This window comes from Gymnoscopelus microlampas (genome assembly GCF_963454915.1).
Source record: "Gymnoscopelus microlampas genome assembly, chromosome: 13".
NCBI classification, from domain to species: domain Eukaryota; kingdom Metazoa; phylum Chordata; class Actinopteri; order Myctophiformes; family Myctophidae; genus Gymnoscopelus; species Gymnoscopelus microlampas.
The window spans coordinates 19,783,607-19,811,242 of record NC_139950.1 but is presented as its reverse complement, the minus strand read 5'-3'; the positions used below and the strand labels follow the sequence as shown (position 1 = coordinate 19,811,242).

General features: G+C 41.3%; 1 protein-coding gene across 1 annotated transcript; it reads left to right on the top strand.

The window, feature by feature from the left end:
- Nucleotides 1-247: 247 nt before the first annotated feature.
- On the top strand, nt 248-4,517 carry emx2 (empty spiracles homeobox 2). Its single transcript, XM_084075605.1, has 3 exons — nt 248-823; nt 1,969-2,153; nt 3,409-4,517. The coding sequence occupies exons 1-3, from the start codon at nt 430-432 to the stop codon at nt 3,577-3,579; spliced, it is 750 nt and encodes a 249-aa protein (XP_083931731.1). The 5' UTR covers nt 248-429; the 3' UTR covers nt 3,580-4,517.
- The last annotated feature ends 23,119 nt before the right edge of the window (nt 4,518-27,636 follow it).

Sequence of the window (27,636 nt, the reverse complement as noted above, 5' to 3'; positions counted from 1 at the left end):
TGCATGGGGTTCGTTCTGAACGAATCCGTTCCGTTTTGCTGGAGTCCGCCTCTATTCCTATTCCTATTGACGCACTTAAAGCCTCTTCCCTCTCAACCTCTAGGCGAGCAGCAGCGACCAATCACCTACCATCACCATGCCATTACAGGCTTCAGAGGAAGCTGTTTATGGGACTCCAGCGCTAATTAGGCTCATGAACTAACAAATCGCTTGCACAAACCGGTGAGGAAAAAACGATCACATCTATGGATTGTCTGGAGTAGGCGACCACTTTTGTCGTTTGGGGCTTTTTTTTCCTCCAACCGTCGCCTTTTTCGCAACTTATTTATTGCTGAGAAACTTTCTTCTTGGGTGTGGAGTGGAGTATTTGTTTTAGCGAGAACGCCTGCGACACTTAAACTTAAGCTGGGGAATCTTGACTATCAAACCATGTTTCAACCGACACCCAAACGGTGTTTCACTATAGAGTCTCTGGTAGCGAAGGATAATCCTCTGCCGGCGTCGAGGTCTGAGGAGCCCATCCGACCGGCGGCTCTCAGCTATGCGAACTCTAGCCAGATGAATCCCTTTCTGAACGGCTTCCATTCCAGCGGCAGGGGCGTCTACTCTAATCCGGACTTGGTGTTCGCCGAGGCGGTCTCTCACCCCACAAACCCCGGGGTCCCGGTGCATTCGGTGCCCCCACCACACGCTCTGGCTGGTCACCATCTCTCATCGTCACACAGTCCGCACCCTCTTTTTGCGAGCCATCAGCAAAGGGATCCCTCAACTTTCTACCCCTGGTTAATACATAGATATAGGTACTTGGGTCACAGATTCCAAGGTAAGCTTTGTTACTAATTTCATTCTGTTTTCCAATATTGTTTTAAACAATAGCCTATAGATTAGATTGCAACTCTGAAACTATATAATCAAACCTATTTATTTCCCCCCATATTTTATTTTGGCTGCCGTTGTCCTGCTAGGCCGGCATCTTCACAACGAACGAACCTTTATTTCATTCAAAATTGTGAATTTTGGTCTAATTCTTTGTTTAAACTTGATTCATTTTATGGCGAAACTAAAAACAAGACCACAAAAAATGTGATACCGGTGTACCATTGAACGAATAATAACAAAATAACAAAAATACAACACTTTGTATTCTCCTCCATAGCATTTCGTGTTTAAGTACACAGATAGCATATACTGTATTGTCTTTTAATAGGAACACATTTGGGAATAGTTTTGATGAAATATAAAATTGTTGGGCGCTGTTGGTGAGGATTCTCACGTTTCTGGCAATTTAGATAAATTATCTAATGTAAATGACTATTTTATTATGTCTTCATGTCAAAACAAATGCAATCAAATTAATTTAATTTTTGCTTGTGGTTGCACATTATTGTGTAGGCTATTTCTGTCACCAATAATGACATGTTTTGCCAACATGCCCTGATAAATTAAGCAACGGCCTGCTATCTGTAGCCCAATGGATAATAAGCATTTGGTCTAATTATTGTGTAAACCTCTTTCGCTAGTTGTATTTGCATTTGCTGCTTACATTTGACCAATGACTGCAGTTCATTGAGGAAATCCTTGAGCTAATTTAATTATAATATAATATACCTGTGATGTCTTTACTATTGTTATGCCTCCATTTACTCGGTGGATTTAATCCAGGTGGCTTTGTCAGTATTTTCTATACGCAAAGGTATTTAATCTGCATTCAACATCGGCCCCCTAAAATAAATGACCGTATTAGCCTATTTGGCAGAGCATATCTTCTCTCGGGACTTTATTTTTTGATTTTTGTTTTTATGTGTTTTCAGTGAAGATTTATTGATCTACACACAGCAATCTAAAAATAGGCCTGAAAAAGTTGCTCCGAGGCTGTTTATTGGCTGGTTAATGGAAATGTTGTCTTGTTGCCTTGATACAATAATAATAATAAGGTCCTAACGTATACACTTTTATGATAATTTACAGGTAATGAAACAAGTCCAGAGAGCTTCCTTTTGCACAATGCACTGGCCAGAAAGCCCAAAAGAATTCGGACAGCATTTTCACCTTCACAACTACTGCGGCTTGAGCACGCTTTCGAAAAAAACCATTACGTGGTTGGAGCCGAACGAAAACAGCTCGCACACAGCCTTAGTCTCACAGAAACTCAGGTAAGAGGCCTCTATATTTCATACGTGTGTTATTATCACCAAATGACACATGTAGACATTTAATCCACTTTATTGTGAAATAGAACTTTGGTGATATTACTACAACGTGCCTTATAGTTGTGCCTTGACGTGTCAACGGGCATGTAGGCCTAGTTTCATTTGTCATTTCGGTGTATTTAAAAAAAATGAATATTAACAAAAAAAAACTACTTTGTTCAAGGTATGGCTGAGAGCACCCATATTGTTTTTTTGTTTATTTTTACATTGTGTATAGCTTTCCTTGACGTGGCAGTGTGTGCACTAAAAAACGAACTAAAAAGAAATGCAAGAAAGGCATTGTTTTGCACATTACACAAATATGCCTATTGTGGAGGGGGCACAGAGCGTGCTGAATATAATTTTAAAAGGAATACGGGTACCTAGTGGGTTATACGCATGCTTTTAGCATGATGCGCATATGAATGTTTTCAATCGAACACAGGGGATCAAATCCACCGTCATTGTATGGATCTAACCTAATTTCAGGAGGGGTTGAATTACTTTGTTTTGGGGAGAATGTTGCCATTCAAAATGGAGGGCAATTAACCAGTTAACCATTTTATGGGATACGCGATACAAAGAAAAAGGCTGATTGAATGAATTCCCCTGCCATATTTAAGAAGGTGTTTGAGCCTATCAGCTTGTGGACGGCCAGTGTCTTTTGTCCCCGTGTCAGTGTCGGCTTTTTCTCTCTCTCTCTCTCTCGAAACGGGGGCCTTTAGAGGGGCTGAAGGGATAAATGAACCATCACCTACTTCAATTAGCTGAGTGAAGGCATATTAAATGCACCTTAAGTTGCCATACAGGCCTAAAGGGCTGAGGGTAACAAAGCAGCAAAAGGCAGTTTATCGATTTAGCTGTTTATACTCCCCCTGGTATTGTTAAAATGAGCAAAGTCAGTGAATGGAACGTGCCAAAAAATATATTTTAAATAGTAATTGGTCTGAAGCATATTCATTCCATTTATCAATGTACTAGAATTGGTTCTTCACTGTAGCAAATCTGACCTACATTTGTCACTGCATCAAAAACATACGTGTCCACTTGTTTTGTTTATAAGGCTCTATAGCCTATACTTTGCTGAATTATATTTGTTCTATGACTGGTTGTGGGCTATATGTACCACATTTATTTTCGTTATTTACGCATGGCTTTGCGCACATGGCAGTGCGTGTTATTTTACTTCGATCCTGACCCCAATATTCGTTTTCTCCAGGTAAAAGTGTGGTTTCAGAATCGAAGGACCAAGTTCAAACGGCAAAAGTTGGAAGAGGAGGGCTCCGAGTCGCAAGGGAAGAAGAAAGGGACACATCACATAAACCGTTGGAGACTGGCGACGAAACAATCGCAGAGCCCGGAGGAAATTGACGTCACTTCAGACGATTAAAAGACTCTAACGTGGGGACAGCAGCGTCGTGGAGGAGGACGACGACGACATGGATAAGGATGCTGTGTAGAGAGACAGTGAGAGGGTAAAGAAGCCAATGTCACATTTACAATCTACGGAGATCGGCAGCTGAGGGTGAGAGAGATCCGGTTGGTGGCAGTGCTGTCGCCATACCGTGGGTCTGTCAATCCGTTTCAAATTGCCCTGGCATAAAGTGATTGACAGTGTCGCAGTCCACCTACCTGAGCACCTTCCACGCACCAACCCACCACTACACCCCCCCCCCCCCCCCCCCCCCCCGCCCCTTCAGCCAACATTGTTTTCCCCCTCCAATTCACATTGGACATTTGCACTTCTGCAGTTTAAAAAAGTAAGAAGGAGAAGAAAAAAAAAAGTACACCCAAGATACCAAAATACAAAACTGTTTTTTTGTAAAACTTGAATTGCATGGTATAGTTTTTTTCTTTTTTTCTTCTAGTAGCTGTTTTAATTTGACAAATTATTTCTCAAAACAACTTTTACTCTATTTTCAAACTGAGAGATGTTGTGATTCTTTCCTTTTTACACAGTGTGCAGTCTTTAATTAATGATTCTCGTGTAAAAGTGATTGTGAAAACAATGAAGTAGCGATGCTGCGTTATAGTGTTTATTAAAGAAAAGACAACAAAAAATGAATTTCGAAAAAAAAAACTTTATAAAAGTTTATCATGCCACAGATAGAGTACTTAAAGGTATCAGGACATTCCTTTAACCCAAAGCTTTAACAACCCACTATTCTGGCTCAATATACTGTCAGGATTTGACCCTCCCGTGAAAGTTGCCACGAAGGACTAACTGCAAGAATTGACAGCCGAGGCGAGAAAACTTCAAGCACTGAGCGTATTCCATGTACAGAAATACTAAAATTTAATGTTTCTGTTAAACCCTCTTTTACAGAATGTAAATAATTTTGTGTTTGTGTTAAGTTTGCTACAATTTTAACACAAAGTATACTTCCAAGAAGTATGTAATTGTCAATATTTTGTCAATAAAGTTTTATCAATATGTTGCGCGCAGTAAAAGTATAGGGTTTTGATTTTATAACAACTATGGCATCGGTCTCTTTACCAAGAGCCACGATTGACACAATATGCTTTTCTAGTAAAATGTAGTCCTTATGTGACGTCTGCACTCTGCATGTCATTTTGGCTGCCACTAAAAATCAAAATCATTTCGGATTTAAACCTATATTATGCCTACCGAAAATAGCTGATCTACAAGCTCACAGGGTTGTAGATACAGGCATTGTGAGCTTGTAGATCGGCTATATTCGGTGTACGACACCGTCATACGACGGGGCATAAACTAGGCATTATACCTATGCGGACGTCATGATGGTGCTGGGGCATTCTAGAATGTATTTAATTAAAAATACACTGTCCTTAGTGTTTTATATTGCATTGAGTCTTCCAATCTGATGGACGGCATTAGTTTTGTTTTTGAGGGGCTATAGCGTCTGCTCTGCTCAAGCTACAAAGAGTCCTGCAAGCTTTTGTGAAAGTGCAAATCAGTTTAGGCAATTATCATGCGAGTAATATGAGGGGGAAAGGGGGATGCATTGCCCAGTGGTCCACTTTAATCTCTTAATCCATGGAACCAAGGGGGCTTGGCTGGACATAATTTAGTACAATCTGACTACCCCTCACGACGCGATAAGGGAAGGTTGCAATGTGCCGCAAAATGGGATCTTTGTTAAAAATCTTGTCTTTTAGGCTGCATTGCTCGCAAGCTGTTGTTTTTAATTGAGCAGAAACAATACTGCAGGATTCTTTTTTTTGCCTATAGTGTTGGCAAAAATAAACAGGAAAGGACATAGGCTAATATAGCTATTTATTGCTAGAACATTGTTCCATATTTAAACATATTTAAACTCAACTTCAATCATATAGGCTAGGCATATACCAGGTTACAAATAAATCAGATCATTAAAATTATAAATTTGTATTGTGAGTATGAAAACGAATATCGACATATGATGCAAAGTAGCAAGTGTTTGTTTAATTGTTTCACAGATTGAAATGAGTTTTTGAATGGCTGCAGTGTGGGGGTGTATAGGCTCCGCTATATAGCATATATATAAGCCCGCAAACTATATAGGGAATTCTTAATCGGCCCATAGACTATAACAGCAATAAAAATCTTTAGAGAATACCATTAGCTTTGAAAAAAAAAACTAAAAGCTTTATTACAAACCCAGCTTTGAAATAGGAGGATTAGAGGCCTGAAAGGGTCCCACAATAGTTAGAAGAAAAGGTTTCATGCTAATGAGGTTAATGCCCTTTGTATCTCCGGACTCCACAACTTCATTACTCCTATCTCGGGCAACACCGAGCGGCTCAGAGCGGCGCAATCCACTCGAGCTTTTCCCTAGCCTGCCTAAAGAAGGATTTGATAGCAGTCCTGTTCAAACTAGATAATTATATCTTTTCAAGTTGGAATTAAGATAAAGAAAGTGCAGTGAAGGCGGTGAGCCTTGATCTGCTGCAAACAAATTTGGCGCACTCTCCTTTCTCTGTGCCTCAATGGACAGAGAGGACAGCCCTCTCATTATGACGAAGAATAATTTTATTAGCTTTTACTCCTTTGATTTTTTTCCACTATAAGAAATAATTTTGTATTATTGTTATTATTCAGCCATGGGTGGTTATATGTAGGCTATTGATTAAAAATGGTGTATAAAATACAAAATACAATAGTATTTTTCATACAATCATACACAAATTCTATTCGAATGTCAGTAATGTGGCATTCTTTTTTTTCCTCCTTTTTTTTTGTCAAATTGAAAAGCTGAGGTCGCTCTCTTGACCGGCTGGGATTATCCTGAGACATGGGCTACTTAGGGCTTATAAGGCTACGTTATATTTTAAATGCAGCAGTATGTTCATCATAATCTGATGGTGCTGCGCTAATTTTAGCCATATATTCACATGTCAATTTTATGTAGGCCTAATGCTTTCTAAGTCTATAAGATAGTGGAAATACAAAATAACGCAGGACCTATAAAGTATATGTGGCTTAAAAAAACAAGTCTAGGCTAATTCATAAATACTGTCCTTTAAAAAAAATGTGACTGCGGAATGGCACCGTCAGTAATTTCAGAGAATTATAATTGGATTGGACTGAATTCAAATCCTAATGGTGTATGTTATGTTATATAGGCCCTCAAATATCAGATTCCTTTTCCAAACAGTCATGCTGTGTGTTGTAGTGAAGTGCAAGGACCTTTTGTGACCCGCTTATCTAACCTTAAGCTGTTATGGGCCTTCCAGGGCAGACGTGTTTAGAGCGAGGAAACCATCAATCAAAGCTTCTGGATTGATTATCGACTAGCTTTTAGACTTCCATGCAGGCAGACTGTAGGCTGATATATCCCAACTGATAGCGTTGATATAGCCATGTCCACGATGATGTTTTTCTATTTAATCCATGTGGGCATGCTGTATAAAGCATACCGTCTGCTTACCAACGTGAAATGATTATCCGCCATTGAACTAGAGTACTATCAAATGACCCCACTGACCCAAAACCTCTAATCTGCAATTAGTAGGTATAATTACCTCCGCTGACACCGCTTAATGTGAATGGTAGTTTTCACAGAGCTGCATGGGGAGAGACTGCATGCTATTCACACAGAGTTTTCTCTAGCCTAGCAGATTGGTCAATGTGCCCGTGCTGAAATACAAGTTGGGACTTGTATTTAAATAGTCTATTTAAAAAGTGGTTGAATCTTAGATGGGTTGCTTAACTTGCTTCATAATTAGTAATTCATATATTTCCATGTTGGTACTTTACAAGGTTGTGGATATACCGATGTACACGCCATTTTTGACGTCGCCTACAAAGGCCCTTTTAGTCTTTTTAGCCAAATGTAGCCTAATCATGTCATGGATCAAATATTTTTGAGGTGGCTCTTAGAGCCATGGCGTCGCATTCGTCTGTCAGAATATGACGTCAGGACAAACTTGATCTCTCCTGTTTCACAAATTGCTTCTGAAATTGATCCTTGAAACGAGAGAATGAACCCTACACAATTCCCTTGGCCTTGACATAAGGTACAGCGAAAATAAGACTAATGAGCAATTACCATATAATCACCCTCCAAATAGCTTACATAATAATAAATTAAACATTCGTGTCTCGGATTTAGTTTCTTTCTGTATTATTAATAACAGGGGGGGGGGGTGGTGATGATGTGGTGCGATGATTATGTTTTCCAAACAACACTTTTCAATGTGCTGCTGTTGGTTAGAGACAGGCAGCCATTATGAACTCGGAGTCTCGGACTAACTAGTCACTTCATCATAACCAATTAGTCCAGTATCGTTTCAATAGCCACCGGTTGGAATTGCGAGTGGACGAAATGTTGGTAGATATTGAATTATAGATTTTGTTTGTGTTAGATTTTGAATTTAACACAAACCTTTTCCCTGGCGTGCGCATGCACTCACACAGAGACCACACGCACCATATATAACACATACGATATTGGCATATTGATAGCCTATGATATTACGTTTTTTAAACTCGAATTCTGCATTTCAACTGTAAAGTCAAAATAGGTGAGGAGTTAACAAGAACATTTATAGGCTAGTAATAGCCTTTTTATGTGGGACAAAAATAAAATGTGACCTTGCCGTGCACACAGAGCATATAAGGAAGGGCTGTAGCCACTCCAGTTTGGGAAGTATATAGCCTATATTTGCATCGTGGTGCCTTTGATCATGCAAGTTTTATTCCGATTGACAATATAGGTCTATAAAATGAATTTCCCTATAGCCTACTTAGCCTATCTGACACACAGAGAGAGAGAGAGAGAGAGAGAGAGAGAGAGAGAGAGAGAGAGGGGGGGGGGGGAGGGGGGGGGTATTTGGGGTGCGCTGCCGCTGAGTGTAGGTGTCCAACAGATCCTGTTCTCGAATATAGCCAGTTTTGTATTCTTTCTTTTGTCATAACGAATTAGCACAAATTCACTAGACTTGTACAAAATATACAACTTGGTTCTGTACTGTAGCCAGGTTTAATATAGGCCTATATAGGTCGTAGAAGCACGTGCCGCGCAGATATTTTAAGTTGAATTTATCGCAGTTCGGTGTCGCTTGTCGCCAAGAACTGATTTTCAATAGCCTATCATGCGACACCGTCGCACAGGCCTAGGCCACTACGGAATAGGCCTATAAATTAACTCGGAGAGCAACCTTTGACCAAGGCATGTCAGAGAACAGCTGTGATATATGGCCATTTTAAATATTCATCTTGAATTTCGAGGAGATAGAAACACTAAACTTTTTCCACCTGCATCTACGTGTCTTCTCCCTCTGTCTCTGTCAGACTCTCGGCTTCTTCTTGGCCTGAGTCCCATGCCGTCCGTCCGGTACACAGTCCAGTGAGTCCACACACACACTTCCAGCATATTATGCTTGGACCAGGCCGGTGCCACACTTGTCTTCCGAGGTCATTGGTAGGCCTACATAGCCTGTGACACTTCAGGCCTTTTGGCTGCAAAGTAATAGGCTATTTGTCATAGTATATCACAGTAAAATCCATGAGTTAAGGCCTAAATTAGGCTAACTGTGAGGGTGGAACCACAGCAGTGGTTCTCAAACATTTTCAGGGACCCTCAAATTGATATGAATTTGGCCTCAGACCCCATTTGAAAATATATTTGCCAGGGGCCACAAGCTTTGTGTTTTTTTTTTTTTTCAAAAATGGCACATTGTGAGCTTGTAGATCGGGTATTTTTGAATAGCCGAAGTATAGGGTTAAAGTGGGTTGACATATTTTTATGCCATATAACTCATTTTGCTGGAGACCCCCTGGAACCCCCACAAGGAACTCTGGGGGTCCCTGGACCCCACTTTGAGAACCATGCACTGCCTTACAGGTCCCTCAAGGGTCCATGTGGTTCCATTTCCTACACTCTCACAGTTAAATTAACCCCCACGATTGTACAGTGTGCAGATGTGATGAACATAAGACATAGTTTCTGCCCGCTTACTTGCAACCTCATAGCACAGTTTATGTTCCTCAGTCAGAGGGGGAAAAAAACTGTAGGCTATACATTGACGCTGTCTCATTTGCATATGTCTGGCATGTCTCCCACAGGCACACAAACCCTTAAGAGAGCAATTGTACCCCCCCCTCTGAAGTTCCAAACTAAAAAACTAAAAACAAAACATTTTATGTTATATCTGCTGCCCCCCCACGCCGACACACCGACACACACACACACCGACACACACACACCGACACACACACACACACACACACGCACACACACGCACACACACGCACACACACGCACACACACGCACACACACACACACACACACACACACAGGCCTATACACACAAAGTACGCTAATGTGTAACATATGGCGGACTGTACACCTGATAAAATACCTCAGGGGCCCCCGCAGTTTGGAAAATCCTCAATTCGCTCCCTAAATAAAACAAACAATGGCCTCACTAAATATATCACATGTGCCTGCTGAACTATTCTGTGTCTCTTGACCTGTGAGTCCCCTCCCCACCTCATCAGCCCTGATATGGGTGTGTATCTGTTTACTGGCCAGTGGAGTGCCATCATGTTCACATAGCAGGTCGTTTTGAAAATAATAACACAGATTTGAATGAGATTCCCCATTGATCTGTTGTGGGCTATACCACCAGTGTCCAAGAGCTGTGGGGATATCATGTCATCACATTGCAGTATGACAGTACACCCATGTTAGGCCAACATTACTTGAAAGCTTCTAATTCGGTTGACCATGCATCCTCCTTCTGTGTCTTTTGATGTCTGGATTTGTTTGCCTTCACCAATTTTGGCTCAGGCCTATACTCTGCCTCTCCTCAGCTCTGGGGCCTTTTCATCTATATGTGGAAAAAGTACCGTAAATGTGGCAACAATTAGAGGTGAAATGTAATATAGCCCGTAGGGTGTGAGTTATTGAGCAGACAGGTGAAATTATGGGCACCTGTTCTACTGCTGTCCCTGTGTTGCACCCTTCCAAGTTTTTCCTTCATGTGTCTCCCTCTTAAGACCGGGAAAGCATCTGTGTCATTTTTTGATTTGAACCACTTTTAACCATTAATTTATGCTTTGGTTATTCAAAAATAGCAGATCCAGAGCTTGTAGATCTGCTGTTTTTGAAAAATCCTGAAAATTTGTGCAAATCTTTACATACATATTTAAATACATACTTTTGGGTGGTCCTTGACATGAAAAAGTTTGAGAACCACTGATATTATAGCAACATAAGTGTTTCAGAAAACTGTTAGGATTTAGGAGACATTTGTAGAATCGGCCTCAGGTCTTAACTATTAAAAAATCACCAAGTGCCTTGACATGAGCTTGTAGATCTGAGAGAGTTTTTTTCTTACTCAAAATATTTTTCAAAAAACTATTTGGATTTAGAAGACATTTATAGAATCGGTCTAGTGGTGACTGGAGAGGAGCATGAAATCACGTCCAGTTTGCTGTTGATGGAGAGTCCTTCAGTGAGGAAGATTAAAGATTTTGCGGCGTGCGTGTAATTGAGTTAGATTTGGATGGTGGATTGTGGGGTTTTAAAGGCAGTCGTGTAAAGTAACTAAGTATATTTACTCAAGTACTGTGCTTAAGAACAATGTTGAGGTACTTTTACTTTACTGGAGTATTTCCAATGTTCAATACTTTTACTACTCCTCTACATCTCAGAGACAAATATTGTACTTTTACTCCACTGCAATTATTTGAAAACTTTTGTTACTTTGTAAATTTTGATTATTATTACAAACACATTAACCACTTCAACCCTATTTAAACTTTGGCTATTTGAAATGGCCGATCTACAAGCTCACAACACATGGCAATGCCATGTTGTGTGCTTGTAGATATGCTACTTTCAAAATATTTTTGATACATTTTAGACATATGATAACTTGTGAAACGGGACATTCTGCATAATGAGTACTTTTACTTTTGGTACTTTGAGTATTTTGATGCCAATACTTTTGTACTTTTACTCAAGTACATTTTGATTACCGGACTTTTAACAGAGTATTTCTACATTGCAGTGTTGATAGGTTACTTTTACTTAAGTAAAACATTTGAGTAGCCTACTTTTTCCACCACTGTTTGTATATATTTAGTGTTTTCTCAGAACCGCTGAGCGTGTGAAACATAACGTTAAAAAAAAGAAAGAGAAATGTGAATTTGTCTAATTGTCAGTTGTTTTGATTGCTAAACAAGACGGTGTCGCACGTCGAAGAAGTTTTGGGGAATTTTTGAAGATAAAAAAAAAGGAAATTCGCCTGTAATGACATGCAAAACAGAGACACCACACACCAGGTTGTTCGAGGCTTTGAACAAACGAATGATTTGATTATTCAGTCTAACAAGTTCTTATATTTTTGTAGAATATAGTACGTGTGGAGATTCAGGCATTTTCAAAGTAGCTCCTCGATGAATCTATAACGTAAACAAGGTTGATGTTAACTAACTTTTCATTATACATGTTCAGAATTATGGACAGGAGGTGAAGTCTAGGAATGATACAGAAGTTTAACATAAGTTTACAAGAAATAGCTGTACGGCCTTTGTTAACAATAAAATACAAATATTTACAATTGAAAATATATATTAAAGAAATATATATATATATATATATATATATATATATATATATATATATATATATATATATATATATATATATATATATATATATATATATTGGAGACACACACACACACACACACACACACACACACACACTTCCCACAGAGGCTGTGAATCAGAAGAGTATGCTTTTGATTTCCAATGGATTAATATTAGATCAGGTTGTACAGTCAGTGTCTCAACATATGAATACTTGCCTGTGGAACAGCTACTGCAGTGGTGAATGCGCTATTTCACTTTTCCACTTCCTTTAAGACAAAATTGCCTTCAATCGAGAGATCGTTAATGGGATGGTGGGCCAAGTGCCAATGAGGTTGGAAAAACGGTTTTACATATAATTTTGATTAGATGAAAATTACACCTATATGATTCACAACACTGAGAAGGAGAACATTCATAGCCAGATAAGAGTTGTAAAGTAGCCTAAGTAAAATGGCAAAGTTGTCCACAAATATGTACTCATTAGCATAATTACTCTAAGCACATTATGTTGACAAAAAATTACAACAAAAAAAAGTTTATTTGGAATGTAGAAGTTTTCCCTTCAACAAATCCCTCATAAAATACCTGCACTGAGAATGAATTAAAACTATGGCCATTCATGAATTTTAGCCCACACAAGAAGAACATGCAATGGTTTCATGAGAGCTGATCCAGCTCATGTCAGCTTTAATAAGCCGTTCATGAAACATATGTGCCATTTGTGGCATAAAGCATATAGCCGGGTCAATTTTCTGGTCAATGATGTCAAAATAAAAGCTTTACTGACCAAAGACATTTTAGGTCAGTTCGTGTGTGTGTGTGTGTGTGTGTGTGTGTGTGTGTGTGTGTGTGTGTGTGTGTGTGTGTGTGTGTGTGTGTGTGTGTGTGTGTGTGTGTGTGTGTGTGTGTGTGTGTGTGTGTGTGTGTGTGTGTGTGTGTGTGTGTGTGTCAAAGCTCTGCGGTAACATATTAGGCTACAGTGGATATTTACATGTCAGTTTATTCTATGTTGAATATGTGAATCAGCTGAACATCTAAAGGTAATTAGATGTTATTTAGATATAGTTTATTTTTTATATTTTTGTATTATTATTGTTTTTTTTAACCAAAAGCCCAAATGTGGGGTTACATTTACTGTCTGCTTTGGAAATATGAACATTTTCTTTCCAGTATGTGTAAATGATTGCTCGTGGTAATTCAGGTTATGACATCTATTATTGACCAATGACAATCTTAGCACTTCCACTAAAAGTAAGCAACCCAAATTATACTTGCTAATCATTCACTCCCATTCATTCAGTCTGTGTTCGTGCGCCTCACTGCAGTGCTCAGCCATTAAAGGGGAGGGAGGGATACTAACATTGTCTAACGATCTCAAGTGGAGTTTCCGAGAGCACAGAGCAGCCTTCTAATTAATAACAAGCATAACTTCTTGTGAGGGTTTATGTAAGCTTAAGGTGAAATAATTACTTCTGCAGCAGCACTCTCTCTCTGTGCAATGGAAGACTTTGAAGTTCAACCAGCAATGGTTTCCAAATGGAGTTGCCAGGTTTAGCGAGAGAAACAAGCAACCGTGTCTATGAAAACAAGCCCAAAAGAAGCGACTTTAAACCTACACATCGGCTGTAGTAGATCTACAAGCTCTACAACGCAGATCTACAAGCTCTACAACGCAGATCTCAATGCAGATCTACAAGCTCATAGCGCGTGAGCATGTAGATCTGCTATTTTTTTTTATCCTGAAAGAAACTTTCAAGACTTTCTACCTGCTAAGAAAAATGAGAAATATTTTAACAACATAAATATTGTATGGGGGGATCCCTGGCATAAAATGTTTTCAGATGGGGTCCGCAGACAAATACATATTAATTTTGTGGGTTTCCTTGACATGAAAATGTGTTGAGCCTAAATAAGCAACTATACTTTAAACAAGCCTAAATAAACAACTATACTTCAGAAACAAGCCCCCAAAAAAAAAACGCAACCCGCAACTATCAATTAATATTTACAAGAACTTTACAGAAAAAACAAGCCCAAGGTCGCTTATAATATCGGGACATGGCAACACTGTAGTGTTTCCAAAGCTTTCCAATATAAGAAGAACTAAAAGCAACACGCCATCATGCAGAAGTGTGCAGCAGCAGCAGCATCACCTCCCTGGCTGCACTAACCGGTAACATTATTAACTGACTCCTATTTCTATAAGATTGCATGTGAGCTTATTTAGATTATTTTGAACCATCGAGATCTGCCTTGAGCTTTCTTGTCTTTAGGGGAATTTTGTTATGGTCGTTGCACTGTTTACACAGGCGTCTTCAACAGGGGGTCCGCGACCCCTAGGGTCCTGATCAGAGTTACTACAGGGGGTCCGCAACATCTTTGTGCTATGGGGAACATTTGCCGAAAATAGCAGATCTACAAGCTCACAACACCTGGCAGCGTGAGGCGTTGTGAGCTGCTATCTGCTATTTTCAGAGTTGCTAGAGGGGAAAAGAGCAGACCAAGTACAGAGCCAACGGTCAAGTTGACTTGTTAAATATTGAGGGTTTAAAAGGTTAACTATCTGAAAATACACGTTAGTATGAATCCAACTCTATGAAAAGTTGAATCTGCAACACTATTTTATACATATATGTAGTGGGGGTCCCTGCTTAGTGCTTCATCCCCCTCTCGGCTAAGGGGTCCTTGGCCTGAACAACATTGAAGACCCCTGATTTAGATGAATAAGTATGCATCACAAATGCTATGCTATGCTCTCTCTCTCTCTCTCTCTCTCTCTCTCTCTCTCTCTCTCTCTCTCTCTCTCTCTCTCTCTCTCTCTCTCTCTGGTGTCAGTGGGTTTTTGATGATAAATGATCCCCATGGACAGGTGTAGCTACAACTCAATACAGAACACTGAAGTGACACAAGAATGTACAAACAAAGCAAAATAAAATGAATGCCTTTGAAGTGTATTTTCTGCAACAGAGCCAGAGCCACTGCACTGGTCCTTATTGCAGCTTGCATCATGAGCTGTCATGGGTTCATAATGGGCATGTATGAGTACTTTGGGTTATTTTGTATTTGGAGGTGAGGACATGGCAAATCAGACCACTTCACACATGAAAGGCAGTAGTAGGTCCATTTCATTCTCTGTGCCTCTCTTACCCTGGCTCCTGCTGTCCTTTTAGGGGGCTCCAGAGGCTAGTTAAAAGGTGCCTGATTCTCACCATGAATCTAATTAGATCTCATACTGAGGTCTTAACATCTCCCTTGGAAAAAAAAGAAAGAGAAAAAAAAGAAGTGCATGGTGGAATAAGGTGCTAAAACACCAACCCCTCGCCTCCATTGCACCTTGTCCCCCCCCCCCCATCCCCACCCCCTCTGAGGAAAAACAAAGTCCTGCAAGCTAATGAAGTTTGTAATTAAGGAGATTCTGTCAGGCTGAATGAGTAATTAGGACGTGGTTTCTCAGGGGTGTTAGTGGTGGTCAGACTCTACAGAGCACCGGCTGCGTGTACGGCCAGAAAGAACCTTTCATACCACGCCATGAGGCCACGGAGAGGAAGCGAGGGGGGGTGAGGGGGTCTTTCTTCACCCCCTTTTCTCCTTAGAATAGAATTCAGGTTTGTTCTCTTCACGAGCGACAGAGCATCTTGTTAAGTTCACTTCTTATTGACAAGAAAACTGTCTTGTCTTACAAAGTACAATGTCAGTTTACTGATTAAACAGTTGTGCAATGTGTCTGTCTTATTCATCTATTCAAAGTATAAATGATTGCTAGTGGAGGGCTTCACTTTTGTATTTCACCTGCCATGGGAGATGTTAGATTATTGCTTACAAAGCCATTATCATTCATCTGTCCAGGCAAAAATATTAGTGCATTTGTTACTCCACTCACTTACTGTAGTCTTCTTATGACGCGCTGTGAAATCAGTTATAATTCATAAAATATGGCTGAAGGACAGGCCCACTCTCTGTTCTCAGTGAAGACATCTCCATTCTAATTATCACATTAACTGCAGATTGGTAGACTGTGGTGCTGATAAAGAAAGTTCACCTGGCCTCAATTAACTATATTTATCTCAGATTATCCCACCATAAGATTTCTGCATGGCAGAAAGATTAGCATTATTAAGACTCAGATATGCAGGCAGAATACATTGTCAGACAAAGTGACATCTTTTTAAGAAGAGAAATTAAATAAATGAAATGGGAATCAAAAGAAAAAGCAGCACATATTCTCGCAGCACATTCATTCTCAGCTCTAATTCCATGATTTAACTTCTTTCCTTCACTGACATTTTCTTGTCATTCAGGTAACAAATCGGAAAAATACTAATCTTGCTTGTCCATAACACAGTAAGGAATATGTAACTTTTTTTGGGTGCATAAAATTATATTTTAATCAAGCAGTATGGTACAGTATGTTAATACAATATAACGCACAACTTTGATATTTATATTTGGTCTCCCTGCTCTTCTTTTGAGAGGGTATGACCAGACCTGGTTGACAAGTGGTACTGCCTGAACGTCAAAATGTAATATCTGCCCTGAGGCATGCTCTATTCGCATTTGTGTAGGGGACCTGGGTTCGAATCTCAGGTAGGACATAAAGTTACAGAGTGCATAAATCTAAGATATTAAACATTTGATTACTCCGGGGTATTGTGCAGCCTGCCTTATTACCCCCTCCCCCCCAAAGGACAACATTGTATGTGATTTACTTACCTCACACCAGATGGATATCCACATATTCGGTTGTTTACCAAGTGACGTCTTTGACAGATACAGTAGACATGGCCCTTTATTGGGAGAAGCACTTTGATCTCGGGTTAACCTTTGCATTCTCTAAAATCATTTACACTGTTTAGACTGGAAGTGTCCTGCTGCAAGGCACAACACCTGGGCTTTGAACCCGTGACCTCACAGCTGAGCGCTCACTCCGAAGCCCTTCCTGCCTCCCGGTCAGCTAGAGGATCAGTGTGGACAGACAGGACCAAGACTTCATTTCCTGCTTCGCCTCTGACAACCCTTCCCAAAACAAAAAATAAAATGCTACCTGTGTTCAGGTAATGTAATCAGGTATGACCTTCATGAGGACAATGCATTGCACACACACTTTTATTGTCACTTTCTATTGACTATGACCATAAAATGTCATGTTGTCACTGCAAACTCCAAAACCAGTTTTCTTGTTAATGTTGAGGAAAATTGAAAATGAGCACTAATATAAAATGCTTTTTTGGTACTGCTTATTTTATAATCTAGGTTATATTTGACCCTTTTTTATTGCACATATATTTAGCTTCTCAGAGTTATGAAAGCAATTCTTGCACTCCATAGAGATCCTAAAAAGTTGTGTCAGAATTTATACTCTTTAAAGCAATCTCATTGTGTTGTCTTTGGATTGCTCTCATAGAAATAATGGGCTCATAACAGGAAAGAGGATCTCCTCTTAAGTGAAGAATCTGGGTTGCAGACTCATTATGGGTTACGCAGAGCAGGTGTTTGTCAGCTTCAGGCAGACCTACAACGTGGACGAGGCTTTTTTATGTTTGCTGCTTCCTCACACATTAGTCTTTAGCCAAATTGCTTTGAGTGGAGGCTTTGCCCAGCCCATCCCTCATCGTCCACAGTGACCCCACTCCTCTCAGCGCTGCAGGCAAGGGCTGGAGATAAAGAGGCTGAAAAACGGCTCTAGGAATCCCAAATATTAGCGGTTGTAAATCAGCCCCTGGTGGCCTATGGGTAGCAATTATCTTTTTCGCACTAATAAATCCCCCTAGTCACAGATAAGATGATTTCCCTTCCTAACCTGCAGTAAAAACATCTAGGTACTGAGCATCTAAAGTGAGAGGGGTGCATTGAGGGATCTTTAGCCATGGACTATATGCAGTCAAAAGAGGGAGAATGTATAGTCTTTCATAAGCTTGGTGTGCAGTATATCATCAATGGGTTGAACGTGAGCGGCTGAATGTTTCTGATAAAGCACAGGGCATTCACACCATATCAAGATCTAAACTAGATATTTAAACGTTTCATCACCTCCTTATCGATCCCTGCTTTAGCATGACTCACTTCCGCATGCAGCGACTTTTGTTAGGCAGAAGTCGTGAGACTTCTATGGCACGGAAAGAGGGAGTATAGAGGCAGTTGGGTGAAAGATAGCAGATGACACAGATGTGATAAGAACATTCTTTGATGTTATCTAACGTGGGTCAGTGTGCTCAGCGAGGTTTAGCTGTGATAGATAGAGAGACCTACCCTCTACTGTTTGAACTGACAATCTCTCAACCAATAATGGCTACAGCAAAGCACCATCATCTTGTTGCTGCTTGGTGTGACCTCTGAGACGTGTGTTTACGGACTACCACTCCAGTAGTCGGTTGGGCTTCACAGTATGGGTACTGCTTCATGGGTGTTGTCTATATGGAAGATAAATATATTATTACAGATGCACCGTCTGCGGCAGGAGCCTTGTGTTGTTGTTTTTGTTTTCTCCACAAGGCGACACAACCCATATTCCATGTAAAGACTTAAGTTAACCTCATTAAGCTCATTCTCACACGAGATACATAATTATCCCTGAGAGAATAACTGGTGCTAATGCAAATTAGAAAGATAATTAAGCTACTGAGACTGGCCATTGCATCTCCCAGAGTATTGGGTCCACAGAACCATTATAGTGAATTAGAGCCTTTGTTTACAGACATGAGAGCCGTTTACCTGTGGCCATGTTTGTCAGAAGCCGCACATAACCTGGAATATGACTTCACGGGTTCAAGTTGACTGCATTTCATTTCATCCAGGTTGTGACCTCAGAATGGGAACATACCTTACACAGGTGGTTGAGTTACAAGGGGAGAGGCGAGACAACGTAATCGAGTTCCTTTCTCACCAGTGTCAGGTAAAACGACTTAACATGGCCCTGCTACAGGGTAGAACCTGTCTGCAAGTGATCACGTCCATTTTCGGAGGAGGAGGGCCGCCAGCCGCTCATAAAAATTCAATACAAATGACAATTCAGTCCAGCAATCTGAAATGCATCTGGCCTCCTATAACAAGACAATTTAGTGGCCCAAAGAGTCTTGCAACTACTTCAAAGATGCTTAAATGCCTCCTCAAGGTAAAGGAATCATTTCTCTCCTTGACATTACAAACACTCAACGCCAAACAGGAACAATAAATCTGGGTTATTTCCACATACCTCTTCAGATCATATGACACCTGAAACAGCAGAGACACCCTCCAGCATGTCAAAATCCTCTCTACTCTCTGCTGACAACAAACCGACACGTGCACCGTCCAGTCCCGTAGCATTGCAGGGTAACGATTAGATCAGGGTTGGGCTGCTTGAGTGGACATATCTCATGAAAATAGATAAGTAGACACAGATGGATGCATTTTAGAGTTGCAATTCCCAATTCCCCGCATTATAAGAGCGTGCACCGTGAGGACTATGCAAAATTGCACTGCATTCTGTTTGAGTGCACCACAACAATTGCCTGGAAATGGTTACCCAGGCTACAGCTATGCTTTTTGAATTTAGGACTTTTTTTGTGTCCCATGTTGAAAAGTTTTTGGCTGCATTTAGGCACGTTTTTTTCTTTGTGTGTGTGTGTGTGTCTGTGCCTTCATGGCGCGCGGGAGAGAGAGGGAGAGAAGCACGCTGGTTGTGTGCCAGCCCTGCCTCCTGTGGTTTCACGCATAACAACCTTGCATGTGCAGCGCTTTAAGTAAAGCATTGATTTAAGAGGGCACTTCTGCTTTCCACAGCTTTAGCAAAACAAACCCCTGTGTTTGGATAGACCCGGTAAGCAGCTCACTGACCTGAGCAATGGGTCAGATTAAGTTAGACCCCCCCACCAGCACCACCAATTCCTCCCTCCTTCCCGACAGAACGCAGAATGAAGGAAAGGGAAAGTGCTCTTCAGGGCAGGCCAGCCTGCCAGCCAGGTCAGGGGAGTCGCTCAGGAAAACAGGAAACTGACAAGAGAGACAAATGATAGGTCTCACCCAACCACGGGCGTTTAAGCACTTTGCCAAAGGTTGATCATCCATAATTGCTCCATGAGTAATAATTAGAAAAGTCTTTAAATGATAGAGGCCTTGCGAGATTTAATTCCAGAACGGGACTTTCTCTCTTCAAGCAATTATGCCGGCCCTGGATACTCATGAGCTCAGCACACAGTAATTAACCATTACTCGTTTTCCACTGTCTGCCATTTTATTTGAACATTCACATTCCTAGGCAACTATTGGGTTCACCTTAGTGCATATAGCAAAGCCACTCCAGGTAAATTTGTTACCACCAAATCCAGCCAGGGATGCGCTTGGGATAATAACCTATGAAAACGTGTTCTGGAGAGCTGTTAGGGCTTTTCATCAACAAAGTATAAGGCCTCTTTTAATCCACAATTAAAAGAAACATTAACTTTGAGTGTGTTTTCCTTGAAGACCACAAAGCAAATATTGTGACATGGAAACAGTCTGAGCTGATAGTATCTAGTCACCCTGTAAAGAGTCTGTTAAGCTTGCCATAACTCAGTAACATATTTTCTCTGGACCAGCTGTAGGGTGAATTTCTGTGTGTGTGTGTGTGTGTGTGTGTGTGTGTGTGTGTGTGTGTGTGTGTGTGTGTGTGTGTGTGTGTGTGTGTGTGTGTGTGTGTGTGTGTGTGTGTGTGTGTGTGTGTGTGTGTGTGTGTGTGTGTGTGTGTGTGTGTGTGTGTGCGCGCACGCACAGAAGAGGGGAAGGCTACATAGTAAAAACCTGAGAGTTAAGTCCAACTGTAAGTAAAAAAAAATATATATATATACAGGTACCGGTACGTTTTTACATAGAGTTAACCACTTAAGCCCTATTTTCTAAACGGTTCTCAAGGTCCCAACAAGTTACAATGCATCACATGTGAGCTTGTAGATCTGCTATTTTTGAAGAATTCTAGAAATGTTTTGAAAATGTTTGAAAATGTGCAAACATTTTCCTATAACGACATGGCCAAGATAAGGACGCCAAGTTGAAAGTGGTTAAAATGAACACTCAGGATTTTACAGCGTTGGGTACAGAAGCTGCCAAAGGCAAAGATAAGCACAAGAAGGTGTATGGGAGGGGTGAGGTGGTGGTGGTGGTGGTGGGGGGCAATTGATTGAGCCAGGCAATCAGTCAGCGATCTGGTGCAGTGTTTAGTGGTCCTGTAAGATCTGCTAAACTGGCCCTAATTTCCCCCGTTGTAGGAGATGTGTGAGTTGAGGTGGAAAGGGGCAGGCGGAGGGGGAGGCCCTTTGGTCTGTCAGAGTGGAGTTAATCTGAACCTGGGGCGGCACGTTCACTTTTGATGGAGGCCAGAGATAGGACACAAAGGTGGAGGAGGAGGGGGTGGGGAGGATGAAAGATCACCCACACCTGCGAGGGGCTGCCGAAAGTTACAACTCACTCAAAGAGGCCTTTCTGCGAGTGCTCCATTTGTCAAAGTGATGAGGGCCAATGGCTGCGCTCCGTTTCTGTTTTTACTGGCGGCTCATCATATGCACGCACCGCCACAGGATAAAGATTGCATTGATTTGTCTTCCTCTGACCTGTTGACACACACACAAATAAATTGCTTAACTTGTCGGGAAATAATAATGAAAAAAATGCAAAGATGCTAAAGATGATCAATTGAAGTAGGGTGGTTGCTAATAACGTGTGATGTTAGCATTATTGTTTTCTTCAGTACAAGCATGCTGCTGTGTTTTTAGTTTCCACCCGTTTGAAACTTTTCTTTTTCATCCCTCTTGGTCAACGTTAACCACATTAGACCACATTTCCCTATTTTGGGCACATAAAAAAAATCTAAATATTTCAAAATGATTATTTAGAAATTATTAATATTCTTTTCACGATTTTTTAAAAACACCAATAATTGCAGATCTACAAGGTCACCACACGCCGCGATGCACTACATTGTGAGCTTGTAGATCGGCCATTTCAGCTGTTCGTTGTTCGACAAAGTATATAGGACTTAACCACTTAAACCCCAGCATCCGTATCGTGGGGAAAGCTTTCGCAGAAAATAGCAGATCGACAAGCTCACAATGCGTCACGCTGCGACGCGTTGTGAGCTTGTCGATCACTAATTTTCACCTAACAGAAAACAGAAAATACACTAGTATAGAGCCCTGAGGGACCATATAGGTGGTTAAGTGGTTAAATGATCTAATTGTAAGGTAACAGGAAAATAAATAAAGTGTTTATTATATTATATTTTGTTTTTGTTTTTCCTCCACTGCTCTATATTTGATCCACTGTGGCCTCGTTTTAGTCTGGAGAGGTGTCTGTGTATGAAATCCCCCATAATCCTCTTGGAGAGAAATATGAAGCACCACCCCTTGAGGTTTGCCCTCCTTGGCCTGCCTCTCCACTCCGCACACTATAAAACTCATCTGTGCCATCAAGGGCTTGCATTTGGCTCATAGAGGAGGAATGATTAAAACCTCAGCGCTGCTTGAACCATAAAACCTGATTTATACGTCGTCGTACGAGCGCGTCCAGCGGCCCCAAAATAGCCGATCTGCAAGCTCACAACGCGGCGCATTGCGCCGCGTTGTGAGCTTGCAGATCGGCTGTTTTCGGCACGGCACGCCGGCGCACACTGCTACATAAATCAGGCATAAAACACTCAGATGCTTGCACACTGTCCAGCACACTCAGACTCCCTCGCCATAATACCGTTGGCCATTACGATATCATAAAGAATAATTTACAACTGCGGACTCTCGTGGGGTGGGGGTGGGGGTTGAGGGTAGTTGGGGGGGGTTCCCAGAGTTTCACCGACCTGTCTTAAACCTGCAAAGGTCACAGGAAAAAAAAAGCATGCCATCCCACCTGCTTCAAGCTCCTAAATATAACAGGATAAGACATTCCTTGGACAACGTTAAAGTCAGGATCAATGGGGTACGTTTCCTAAACTGGGGGTCCTCACTGAGATGGTGGTGAAGGTAGGTATGCAGTTTTGGGCCAGCAGTGTGCAGCAGAATCACCGCAAGTAGCTGCTGTAAATGCAGGCTCCAAATAAACGTGTGTGTGTGTGCATGTGTATGTGAATCCAACTCCTGATCTCCTATACTCTCACTCTCTTTTTTTTAATTGATTGAATACTTTATTAGTCATAGATGTAAACAGCACGTGGTACAGTAAGATATTAAGGATAAAAGGATTACACAAAAAAGTCCTGGGGACTTTTTTGCTTCCATTGTGGACCTATGTATTCAATTCATCAACATAGCATAAAAGATTGACACAATAATACATGTCATCAACAAATACAAACACTATATGTACAAAGGAGATGGAAGATTGCATTACTTTCTTTCTCTCTCTCTCTCTGTTTATTTTCTCCTCACCAAACTCTACGCTTAGACTGCTGGGAGCACATCTGGATCTGAGGCTGTGAGTGAGGGGATAGTGAGAAAAGAGAGAGTGTATATGTACTGTGCGTGCGTGCCTGCGTGCCTGCGTGCGTGCGTGCGTACGCGCATGTTGGTGTATGAAGGCAGATGGTTTGTACATCTGAGGGGTTTGTGTGTGTATGGGGGCCGTGTTCTGTGTGGGTCTACCCTGAACTTTGCGGCAAACACTCATGGCCTCTGTGTCCCTACATGACAGGGTGATGCCCCAGGTAGATGTAGCTACTTATAAACAAGAGCATATGGAGGAACAAAGAATCGTAAAGATTTTGTTTCCGTTGCCCTGGAGTCCCACTGAGACCAAAGTATCTACTTAACTCTAAGTATGGGTGTATTCTGTGAGACAGCGAATCTGTAAATTATTACCCACACAAGGAAAATATGTATCACTTATATATTTTTTCCAGACACAAGGTAGGAAGACCACTTTGATTTTCAACTGAGTTCGACATTGAAACCACTTAAACCCTAGCGTTCCTATTCTGGGGGCGAACATTCTGCGAAAATAGCCGACCTACAAGCTCACAAGGAGTCGCTCTACAAGCTCTCAACGTGTCCCATTGCGACACGTTTTGAACTTGTAGATTTTCAACAAAGACATTTGGTGTAGAGGGAAATACTAGTGTGCCTAGTATAGAGCCCTGGGGGACCCCGGTCAACTAAGTATATAGGGCTTAAGTGGTTAACTTAATTTGTGTTCTGCGTGTGACTATTTCCAATGTATTATGCTAATCTTGTCGGCGTGTAAACATGTCGAGGTGTTTGAGCAGTTGAGATACATGTGTTTTGACATTCCTGTTAGATGCATTACCTTTCAGTTTTTTGAGTATGCCAAATGCGATGCAGCAAGAGAGACCACCAAACTCAAGTGTGGAATGTTTTTGTGGACTGCGGTTTGGATTCCCATACTTTTGAATTTATACTTGCAAATCCTTTTCCATATGTTCTCCCGCGCCTTTTCACTGCAAGGCCTACAGAGTTTGGGGAGGGGGGTGGGACGTTGATGAGTGTGTGTGTGTGTGTGTGTGTGTGTGTGTGTGTGTGTGTGTGTGTGTGTGTGTGTGTGTGTGTGTGTGTGTGTGTGTGTGTGTGTGTAGTGGGGTGTCAAAAATTTTGAGCTAACCAAAGTTCCTCCTCCCTGCCATTCTAATGAGGCCCTGTTCAAATATAAACAGGAGAATTGCACATGCCATATATAAACAAAAAGCGGTTTGGAAATCATTGTGTTTGATGAGTGAACTAAAGCGGGCCTTGTATGCAGATTGGTGCTGCGCGCTGTGGCTCCAGGCGCTGGTTGAACACATGTGAGAGAAAATGCATGGCAGAATTCCCTGGCAGAGCTGACAGGTCGTGAACTCTGTATGCTATACCGTCGTATTTCTGGGAAGAAAAAGCAACTGCAGCTCACGGACCAACACTTCATGCTTGAGGCCAATTAAGATTGTGTTTTAAACCACACAAACGAGCATCCCAACTTGACCGAAGGTTATAGGCTTGAATCCGCCTCTCACATGGCAAGAAAGACCCTTCGAATGTGAGAGTGCTCACTTTCCCATTGGGATGTGGGTCAGCCACCTGCCAGTTGGACAACATCTATCGGCTGGTTAATGGAAGAAAATCATAGCTCAGCTCACTTAATGTTTGAAATTATTTGAAAAGGTTTGCCTATAAAGTGATTAAAACCCACCTCAAAACCACAGTCTATTAACAGGCAACATGCCTTCTTGTCTTAAGTTGTGAACTGGTTGGAGAAGGACAAATCGATGGCCAAAATGATTAGGTTCCAGAGTGAATCACACATCTGAAAGACCAGCCTGTGGTGTCTCTTTCTTGAATCTGGTTCTAGGTGTGTTTTGAAAGAGGCTCCTACTCTATAGTGCTCCTAGACCGCTAACTGGCACCATCAGGAAGTGTTGCTGGTATATTTCGTTGGTCAATTTGTGTGTACGGCGTCCTCTCTGCAGGGATTAAGTGTGAGCTAGGCCATATCCCTGAGACTCGCTGCTCCCTCATTAAAATCACCAGGAGTTGCCCTCTATCACGCCTCATTAGTCTCTGGTTGGCTTGAAATCACACTTCTTACTGACCATCTGCTGTTGGTCAGTAGAAGTGCCCCAGATCACTAGAAGGTGCTGTGTTTTCACCTGAAAACCTGTGACCCTTGACCCCAGCTCTAAATAGTTATAATAGATAGAATAGTAGATTCTAGGGTTGCTAACGGACAGAAACCTTGTATCTCTCGTATTCTTTCAGAAATGATTGCCCTACTTCGACAGAGGATCCCACAAAAGTGGCAAAAATAGCCGATCTACGAGTTCACAACTGGGCTTATAGATCTGAAGTGAAGAAGTGAAGTGTGTGTGGGGTTTATAAATACTGAACCAATGAAAAGCATTAACAAGAGCTTGTGACTATATATAGTCTACATTATAGAATAGCTACATTGGATCCACAGCTATTGTCTCCGCCAGGCCGAAGGCATGGTGGAGAGTATGTTTTCACTTTGTCCGTCCGTGTGTGTGTCCGTCCGTCTGTGAACACCTAACATTGGTCAAGCTTCATGTGACATCACAATATGTAACATAAATAGGTAAGACAGAATTAATCAGGAACAGTACTTTCTTTTACCACCTCGCCTGGCGGAGACCTGTGCTCCGAGGAGGTTTTTCATTTCCTGAAAAGTAACCGCTTTTTTGACATACAAGGTTTCCACCTGACAGCGATGATATATAGTCTACAATGGAACAAGGTGTGTTTATCACCAAAAAAGGTGACACATACTGAAAGGTACAAAAATATGTTTTTGTGATTTTGTTTGTTAATGAGAAATGGGTTAGCAGCAGACTTCAGATTCAGTCTTCAGACAGACATTACAAGAGAGAACTGCAAGGCATTATCGTCTTTGTAAAACCACCAAATGCACTGAGTGTGGTCCACTCAGTGTCCAAGAGTGTGATTTATATACGTAAACTCATCAAGGCAGATGTTTCATTTATGCTCCAGATGAGCTCTCCTTTCTGCCATAACCTGATGATTAAGGATGTGTAATGAGGCCCACTATGATAATTCCTCAAGGCAAACATCCAGATAATAAGGATCAATGCACTTGCTTAGGAGTTCATTAAGACGTATGGTGTCTAACCGCTCAGCAGGTGATGTGTGAACAGAATAAATGCGAATTGATTAGTTCTGTCCACATAATGTCATCACCACCATCATTTGCCATCATCCCTGCAAAACCTAGTTAAGCTCTTCCCAGAAAAGCCTATTCTCTGGTACAAAGAGTGTACTAATAAATCTATCTGTGCTTGTGTGACTATATGCATGTGTATTTAAAGACAGAGGGAGAATGTGTGTGTCTCCATGCTTGTGTGTACATGTGGACCACACTACATGATGGAATATCAAAAAGGATCCATAAATATGCCCAGGATCCTAACAACGTTTGAACAGAGCAGACAAGGGTGTGTTCAGCCACCACCCACTAATCAAAGCCCTGGGGGGCATAGCTGTGGCCCTCAGGTAGGTTCTTCTGTAGACAGGAGTGTAGAGAGGTGGGGCAGGACATAATGACACCTCTTCCCGAAAACGCCCCCCCTTCACCTGTGAAGTTTGTTATTTCCTTAAGGCGAGCACTTCAGTATAACGCTGACTCAAACTCAACTTCCCTACTCTTCATTTCTTCATGCATTGGCTGAAAGGCATTGGTTTCACTGATTTACATTAAAAATAGAGCGAAGAGCATTATGTGTTATGAGTATACATACATGCATTTGCATATCTATACGTAGAGGATAACACATGAAAGTATTAACCATTCAAATCCTGTATGCTTCGTTGTACGTTGAATAGTGACACTTGACTAGACGATCTACAAGCTCATGAGCTGTAGCAGGTCTGCTATTTTAGCCATTTCTTTAAATCTGTAAAATGTGTTAGTTGTTAAAT

Bases quoted from the DNA above. Each gene is read 5' to 3' on its own strand.
- emx2 (XM_084075605.1), top strand. From the start codon at position 430: ATGTTTCAACCGACACCCAAACGGTGTTTCACTATAGAGTCTCTGGTA. The intron at 824-1,968 runs GTAAGCTTTGTT...GATAATTTACAG, and splicing joins CTTGGGTCACAGATTCCAAG to GTAATGAAACAAGTCCAGAG. The intron at 2,154-3,408 runs GTAAGAGGCCTC...CGTTTTCTCCAG, and splicing joins TTAGTCTCACAGAAACTCAG to GTAAAAGTGTGGTTTCAGAA.